Source organism: Schistocerca gregaria, chromosome 4 (assembly GCF_023897955.1).
Source record: "Schistocerca gregaria isolate iqSchGreg1 chromosome 4, iqSchGreg1.2, whole genome shotgun sequence".
Taxonomy (NCBI): domain Eukaryota; kingdom Metazoa; phylum Arthropoda; class Insecta; order Orthoptera; family Acrididae; genus Schistocerca; species Schistocerca gregaria.
The window spans coordinates 676,107,624-676,116,847 of NC_064923.1; the positions used below are offsets into that span (position 1 = coordinate 676,107,624).

Genomic DNA, 9,224 nt, shown 5'->3' on the forward strand with positions numbered 1-9,224 from the left:
ACACAGTGAGACATCAAGGGATAACCAATTTATTACTGGAGGGAAGTGTGGGGGGTAAACATTGTAGAGGGAGACAAAGAGATGAGTACAGTGAGTAGATTCAGAAGTATGCTTTTCTTCTAAAATTTTCTCAAATATATAGTCCCTACACAAAGATAAAAGCTCATTCTGTGCTTGCCTAGATAAACAGTTTGCTATCTTTTCAAGTTTCTTTTGACAGCTTTTGATGTAAATTGTATATTCCCTTAAAATGGACCCTGTTTAGACAACTCATGAACCCAAGAAGTTACCATTATATGGCTCTCCTCAATGGTGACTGCTTCCCACAAAAGGTATATTTTGTAAGGCTAAAAAGGTAGTAACATCTTTTTTTTAACAGCTCATGTATAAAGTCTCTTTCTATCAGCAATAATTTATGGAATATTGAATACACAGTGCTATCTACCAGGCTTTGTTTATAACATATCTATGCTAAATAATTATTTTTATGCAAGAAATTATTCTCATGAAATCCTTCATTTGGTTTAGATAGATCCAAAAGGCTGTTTTGGTCATTCTGAAAAGTTGTATTACTGTGTCTTGTATGAACAAGTATTATTCCTTGTTCATTTTTTTGTACAATTTTGTATGTATTATTCTTTGCACTACTTAATGTAAAATCTTATTATGTTCCTTTTGCACAGATTGTTTCCCATAAATTTACATGTACTTTTGGACAACATCCATACAATATTTATTGTCTACAGATGGATAAATAAATAAATAAAATAAATCATAAACATAGCCAACAGAAGATTTTTTTCTGTTTTTTTTTTGTGGGTGTCACTCCACACTAAACAGTATCTTTGTACTTCAGATTTGTTATTAAAGCATTTGGAATATAAGTTGTGAATGGTAATTTTTCTGGTTTGCTTGTCTACAAATCATTGAGCTGGTTAAAGGTCAATATTTGAAACGCCCTTTTTAAAATTCTGTCTCTATTACTGTTATTAAGTGGATATGGCCATTGCCTAGGATCACTTTGGATTCAACTCAGATCCATCAGACTTAGATTTTAGTTTGCTCAAGTCTGCTTCATCAGTTGCATTATTTAGGTTTTTGCTCAGAACAGGTTTCTGCTTCTGCTCACACAGAAGTGTTATTACTCTACACTGAATTATCTTTTGACAAAATGTAGCTACTTATTGTTTTCTTTTTTTAATTTTCTGTAGCTCTTTCACAAACTTGTCATTGTATTTACATTAAACTTTAAATAACAGTGAAAATAGTAGTACTAAATTATCTTTAACATTTTGTAACCCACGTCAGATGAAAAACAGTATAAAGAGAACTGCCCGATAGTTTCACATATACCTGTAGTAGAGCGTACCTGCACAATAAGCCTAATTTTAATGAAAACAACAACTTGCACACTGATGTCACTCCTGTTGTTCATTGAATGAATGAAAGTAAACACGGAACTTAAATCTGAAACACTGAGGCATGTAAAACACCAGCACACTGACAATAGAGTCAAACAGGGAAACAACAGTAGTCAATATTATTTCTAATGACATTTTCATGAAAATAGTGAAGTCACAATGCTAGAGTGTAAATTCATATATAACTATTATGAGTGGAATAATAATGCCAGATGTGGAGATTTATCATTTAATTTAGAGATAATGGTGTTCAGTCATCACCAGAATCGATTATCAGTATGTTTGTAAAATTGATTTTGATAATTAAAAGGCTATAGATTGTCCACCTTATCCTGAGTTGTGTCAGGGGAATGAAGGAGTAATCAGTATGGTGGCTGTGGGCCAAGGAATGTTTTTCTGGGAACATATCCAGCAATGATGACAACATTTGCAGCTTGCACTACATTCTGACAACTTTCTGCAAGGGAAATGATACATGGAAGTAAGCAGATTTCATGAAAGATTGTTAAAGTGATGTTCATTTGTACATGTGGTATTTACATATAGCTATTAAAGTGACATGAAATTAAATTAAAGCCACAGATCAAGGTCAAACAATAAGCAGTGTTGAGTAATAACTACTGCAGCTCCACTCATTGGCAGCATGCATAGATTGGCAGCAGCGACAAGTGCAGTGACAAGAGTTATAAATACTTATGAATTCTGTTGACAAGTGCCAAGCAGTACTAGGGGACATTGCTCCAAGAGAAGCTGGACAAGCTATAAAATCTTTTTGTTGCATCAATTTATTTTCTGTTTTGAATTTGCATGTGCTTGTATGATCGTCCAGTACAGACAGCATAGTGAAAATTACAGTTAAATAAAGAACAGAAATACATATAGCAGGCTCCCCCATATTTGTTGGGTTTGCTCCCCTCGTTGGTGGCCCTGTCTGTCTTTACTTTTTTTTTTGGGGGGGGGGGGGGGGGTGCGGTATTCCTTATCTTCCATTGTACCATTGTATAATAATACTCACCTAGATGAATCAATTAAGTCAACATGCTTTGACACTGTTCCACCCTGAGGCTTGATCCAAGTATTAAAACATCTGTGCGGTAGTAAATATACAATTATTTTCAAAGAGCAGCACAAATTCTATGATCCTATGCTAAAAATGTGTAGTAGCTGTACCAATGCAAGCAGATAAAACTGTTTAAGACCTGAGTTGAGCAGTTCTGCTTGATCTTTTTTTAGCACCAGATCTGGCATGAGGTCACAAAGTTTAGTGTAATTTATCGGATGAATAGCTCCAGCAGGCTGGTAGTCAGTGGAAGGAGATCAAAGGCTACTGCCTTGCATTTCTTTATTGACTGCATATTTTGTAAGTACTGCTGGTATTGGAGAAGTGGAGGGTCATGTGAAATTCCATACAAATAGTGTTCCACAGAAAATAAACCTGGCACGAAAAATAAAATTATCTACAGCTTGTTTATCACTGATTTTGGTCAGCAGCTTGGGGAATAAACAAAATTTCACTGAGGTGACTGTACTTTCATATTATGTTGGCCACAGTGAATTATAATTGAACCATATAACATTTTTTATAAAAATCTTAAATTGTAGCTAGACTGGTTAAGTGATATATGCTTTAACAATTGCTGATTAGTGGATATCTGTATTTGCAGTATGGAAACACTTTGACTTGCAAGGTTCTGATTTGCCGTGAAATTGGAGCTACAGGGGTGCACATATGTAGGTAGCATGTTATGTGGCAAGTACAAGGGTCATTCAATAGAAAACTGGTATTTTTTAGAAGAATCTATGAGGAGAGTGGAATACAGTACTTATTTTTCAGTGTAATCCCCCTCTAGTTCTATGTGCTTATGCCGGCATTGGACGTGCTTCTAAGTTCGAAGTGCAAAGAATTCTTGGAGGCATGTGCATAACCAGTTATGCACTGCTGCCTGGACTTCCTCATCATTAGTAAACTGTGAGCTACTATGATCTCCTTTCAGTGGGTTAAAAATGGAATAACCTGAAGGTGCCAGATCTGGGAAATATGGTGATGGGATGGGGGATGGTGGATGGGAGACGGGGCTGGAGGGATAGTAGACAGACTTCAGGTCTTCCTACACACATCCATGCATCTTCCTTTTATTTCTGATGTCAAATGTTTTGAAGCCCACCTTGCAAACTCCCTTTCTCTCTCTCTTTCTTGAACATCAGTGTGTCATGAACAGTATGGTGGGCTGATTCAACACTACTGTTCATTGTTGCTGCAATATCACTGACCATAATATGACTGTTTTCCCACATCATCTCATCAACTCTTGCAATGTCGTTCTCCATGACAGCACAGACGGAGTGTCCAAGGCATGGCAAATCTCTAACAATTTACACATTCCTAATTGTTGGGTTCAAATTAATGATGATGTAAATAAAATAGAAAGAAGCTTCCACATGGGAAAAATATATTAAAAACAAAGATTCCAAGACTTACCAAGCGGGAAAGCGCCGGCAGACAGGCACATGAACAAAACACACAAGCACACACACAGAGTTACTAGCTTTCGCAACTGACATCCTTTCGTCTTTCCCTCTCCTTCCTGAAGAAGTAACCATCGGTTGCGAAAGCTAGTAACTCTGTGTGTGTGTTTGTGTGTTTTGTTCATGTGCCTGTCTGCCGGCGCTTTCCCGCTTGGTAAGTCTTGGAATCTTTGTTTTTAATATAATTTATACATTCCGTATGAACTTACCTGCCTATTCATACAGTTGCATTTCACTCATTCAACTTTCAGCATATTGCATTGCCATCTGACAGTGAATTTTGATTGGTTTCAACCCTTCGGCTAACAGGAATCTGATAACACTCTGCTGCAGCATGTTGGTGCAAAACTGCAAGGGTACCGTCATGTTATTTCACTAATTCCCAGCATTCCTTTGATGAGGCAGAGCAGTGCCAGTCCAGTCTGATAACAGTTTTAGTACACCACCAAAAAACTAACAAAGATAAATGAACTTTGTCAAAGTTTTGTTTTTTATCCCATTTTTCCTGTTATTTATTGATTGGATCTTGTAGTACCAGTATAAAAATATTGGAGAAAGACAAGACACAGGTATGACTGTAGACTTTTAAAGATATCATCACCGTGTTCGCCAGTACTGATTCATGGAAGTCAGTGTAAACTTTAACGTTTAAATTGGATCAAGAATTTGAATGGCACACTTGCCAAAAATGACTCCAGCATCTTAAACCGAGCAATGTGGTACAGTGGGTAACACATTCAAATTTCATCACCATCTAGGTGAAGGTTTTCTGTGCTGTCTGTAAATCATTTAAGGCAAATGTCAAAATGGTTTCTTTGACAAAGACATGGCCAGTTTTCTTCCCCGACCTGAGCTTGTTCTCTGATTCCAGTGATCACATTGTTATGGGATGTTAAGTATTAACACTCCTTCCTTTTTCTTCCAGTTCTTAACCAGTGAACCCATATTTATTTGAAATTCTCCCCAGAGAAGAGAGTGTTATTTGGTCTTACCCAAGCTATGTACTGGTAGTTTCATCAGAGATTTATGTGTATTTACTTCTTTGCTGAAGTGTATTTAGTTTATTCAGCAATATATTTTTGCCATAACCTTGATGGAGACAAAGTTAGCGTCAGAATGTTGTGTACTTAGCTAAGTTTAATGGCCACCAGCAGAACACTCTAATAAACCTGACACAGTTCTCAGTAGCATTCAACTCACAAAGTCAGAATCATGTTTCAATCTATTTATTAGCCGACATAGTTTCATTAACCCACATTTTCTTGCTTCGAGAGTTTCAGGTCCTGGTACAAGAACTCATAGTAACAAATATTGTGGCGTTTTCGGAATAAACTGAAGACCATGTAAAAAGCTAAATACAGACTGTCTTTTGCTGAAAATATCTATGTAGACTCAAGCAACTGAGGAACAGCAAAAAATTGGAGAAGTGACAGATTCTCAGAGAAAAATAATAGTGTAACAGGATTGCCTCTGTAGCATTGTTATTATATTACAATGGGGCTCCAAACTTGAAATGTGTGCATTGTGACATTTACTTCATAACTGACAGAGAAGGCATTCCATCAGGAAAATCAATATGTTTCAGGTAGTGAATATCATCCTGAGCACATCATAACACCTAAACTTGAAAACTGTGCTGAAATGTGAATTTACTGGTCAACCAGATTTGAAAAACTTACACTATGTAGATTAAATTGTGAACTTTTGTATGAATATAATAATTTTTGGCCATTTGTGGCTTTTGTGAGTAGATGGGAACTGGTGTGTAGAAACTCATGCAACAGGCTATTCCATTGTTTACCTTATTTGTGTCAAATTTATGGTTGGCAAGTTCTCAGTAAAACAGTTACAAATCCTGTGTTTTTGTACTCATCATACTGCACTTAATGGCCTTTGTATCAGACAGAATGTTTCCAAATTTTGCCTGGAATTTCTTATGTTTTGTTATTGATGAGCATGTCTCTTGTAGGTACTCTGCCTTTCCTTATTTGTGAATGCTTTGAGTTTCTTGGACAACTTTGAGAAGACTTTGAGTTCCCTCGACAATACAAAAATGCATGTTGAATCCTGCAACCATTTTGGCAGTAGTTGTACATCTGTATCTGAAATGTGAGAGATAAGAGATTAAACAATATCTGTAATGAGAGAGAATAGCTTTGAATGTGCTGTGCGGTTTAGAGTTAACTGAGATCCTCTTTCAATGGCTCTGGATTTCCATACTGCTAGGAAGAGCTTGATATGTGAGCCTGATATACCTACATGCTGATGTCTTTATGAAGTTGAGTGTACATGCTGTATTTCTTCTTACTATTCAGTGATAATGTGTAATTTCTTTCAGGTTAGGATTAGTCTCTAAACAGCAACAAACTACTGAAGATATTCTGCAACAAATTGCAGCTCTTGACATTGCTCGTCGAGTGGGGAACCCACGCAAAGATTTGCATTCTCTATTGAAGAGATTTCAGATGGAAAAGGACGCATTCGCAGTAGAGCTACAGAAAATGAAACCTCATCCCATTGGAGGATACACATATGTCGATGCCGGTACAACCCATCCACTGGGAAATTCTTACAAGGCGTCTCATAGTGCCTTAAGGGTGGGTGATGGAGTTCATAAACAAGCATGAAAAAGTTAATCACTAATTTATGGCTCATTAAAAGTTACAGTTTACTTAACCACAATCTTCTAAAGTTCTGATATGGTTCTCAGTTTTGCTGACATATGCATAAGTTATACATTGCCTTTATGATGTAAAAAATGGTGTCATGTAAACTTTTACTCAGTCAACTGTTGTGGTGTAGTTGTATTCCAGTAAACATAGAAGCATATCTCCACAAGAAAAATTTAATAAAAATCATTTGTATAACAGTATCATGATCTTTCCTTTCTGTTGTTTGTAGCTCAGTCATTTAATTACATTTGTATCTGTATTGCTGTCGAAGGACAAAATATTTCACATAATAAAGGATATTCATTCAAAGTATAAATGAAATGGTTTTCATTTCAGTCACTTATTTATTTTGCCCCAGCACTTTTGATGTTTCACACCATGTATCACATAAAGCAAGCACATCTCTAACATGTATAACAGCTTTGAAGTGACAGTGTAAAATGTAAATATAATGCACAATGGAGACGACATAAACAGTAGCATTATGCATACTTTTCATGATATTACTTCCCCTGTAAGTATAATTGACTCTCACAAATTAATGTTTTTTAACTTTAAAAGTGCTTTTTCTAAGCAGTTTTTATCATCAGCATAAAATGCAACATAACCTACATTGTCCATAGTATGCTGCTGTGGAAAGGCATCTGTGCTCTTCAGTAACACCAGCTATGTGACTAAACTATTCTCCACCTGAAGATACTGGTGTGAGGCATCAAAATACACCATGACAAAATAAATAAGTGACTGATACAGAAAATGGTTTTATTTGTATTTATCAATAGTCAAAGGCCCCATGTTGCCCTTTATGGGCAAAATATGCATTTAAGAGTCCTACTGTATTGCATAGTTCTTGCACAAAAAGGCATTTTGGATAATTTGAGGACAGTTTAAAAAGAAACAGGAACCTATTGCAACCTTTTTTCTCCATATTGAACACATATTTCAAAAGTAAATCTCTGGAAGAAATAACAGTGTACAGTTCTAGGAACATCCTCAGTGTACAACACAAAGTTAATGTTGAACAGCGTTTGTAATGATCAGAATTAATTTTAGAGATGTTTTACATTATTCAGTAAATAACAAATGTATGCATTAGTTTCTCAGATTATTTACTTTGCAGATGATATGCCATATTAAACTACTGACTATTACATTGACACTGATTTGGTACCTTATTTGTCTTAAAATGTTAGTAGGTTTTATCTTTTGATCTCACTAATGAACAGCATAATTTTAATGTTACTGGCACATCTGATCATTATAACGCTCTTGGATTTGACTTAGAAATGACTGGTGACAGCTGACAACACTTTGATGACCAGCTGCTCTTACTGGCCCAACACCATTCCCACAGGAGATACATTTGGAAGAGACATCTAGTAAGTATCCTGTTACTATACGTGAGTTTCCGCCCTGATGGCTGAGTGGTCGGTGGGGCGGCTTGTCACGCGAAGCGGCCCGGGTTTGAATCCCGGCTGGGTCGGAGACTTTCTCCGCTCAGGGACTAGGTGTTGTGTTGTCCTCATTATCATTTCATTATCATCAGTGGAAGGCAATGGGAAACCACCACTGGAACCACTTCCCAAGAAGTTCGTGTGACTGGACCTCTCTGACGAGCATCCCCCATGACAAGACCTGCCGTAAGGCAGAACACAAAGTTTTCTTTTTCACGTAAAGATGGGCACAGTTATGAAGATTTAAGAAGTATAATGTGTATTCTGGCTCCTAAACTCTAGATTTAATTTGCTAGGAATTCATGTCTCCATGGCCACCTAGTGCCATTGTGGCACTGCACCCTGATACCCAGGTTGTGAAAATACTGATTCTGGGATGTTATACATTTCCTCTAGAAGACACCGGCTGCTCACCTCAACTGGTCCAGCTACCTGATGAAATTATGTCTGTGAAAAATCCTGTAGTAACCCAAAAGTGAGTTTAAGAGCTCCATTTTTCATCCCCTATGGTCAGTTGTCAATGGAGACAGAACTGTGGTTGTGGTTTCCCAAGACTTCTGCCATGCACTCCAAAACTGGATGTAGCAGTGCATCTTGTACAGAACAACTTAAAGATTATGTTGGTGTGGTGATGTATTTAGCAGTGAGTAGAGCAGGCCAGGTTTTCCATCATTTTGGCCCTCAGTTCTTCGCCATGTTGAAACCAAGCTAGGTGTCTGTTGCAAGTAACACCTAGGCACTTACAAGGGAAACTCCCCATCGCAACTCATACCCCCGTGGCCCCCCCTCCCCCCCCTCCAGTGCATAGCCCTTCAAAAACATAACACAGATCAAGCATGAAGGAGGTGTACTGAACTGTGAAAAAAGAAAGCAAAATAAGAACAGTGAATGGTCCAAGCTTAACAAGTGCAATATTGAGAAACATTAAACATTCATGGAGTTGTGGTTAAGTAGCCACGGTGTTGGACTGCAAACCAAAAGAGCTGTGTTCCAAACTCCCTAGTGCAGGTTTTTTTTTTCTTCACAATAATATGAACTGTCCATCCTGGCACTGAAATGTTTTTTCTCTCTCTGTAGTCTTGGCAGGTGTCGTACTATAGATTGGTTATAGAAAATGAATCATATGGTAAGAATATGTTACCATTGCAAGT

The 9,224-nt window shown here is 37.2% G+C and overlaps 1 protein-coding gene across 1 annotated transcript in view; it reads left to right on the top strand.

The window, feature by feature from the left end:
• LOC126266622 (centrosomal protein of 78 kDa-like) overlaps positions 1–6,940 on the top strand; it is a 234,705-nt gene extending 227,765 nt beyond the window's left edge. The window contains exon 9 of the mRNA XM_049970973.1: positions 6,286–6,940. Within this exon, the coding sequence (XP_049826930.1) occupies positions 6,286–6,574 (289 nt within the window). The 3' untranslated portion in view covers positions 6,575–6,940. The remainder of the gene's footprint in view (positions 1–6,285) is intronic.
• The last annotated feature ends 2,284 nt before the right edge of the window (positions 6,941–9,224 follow it).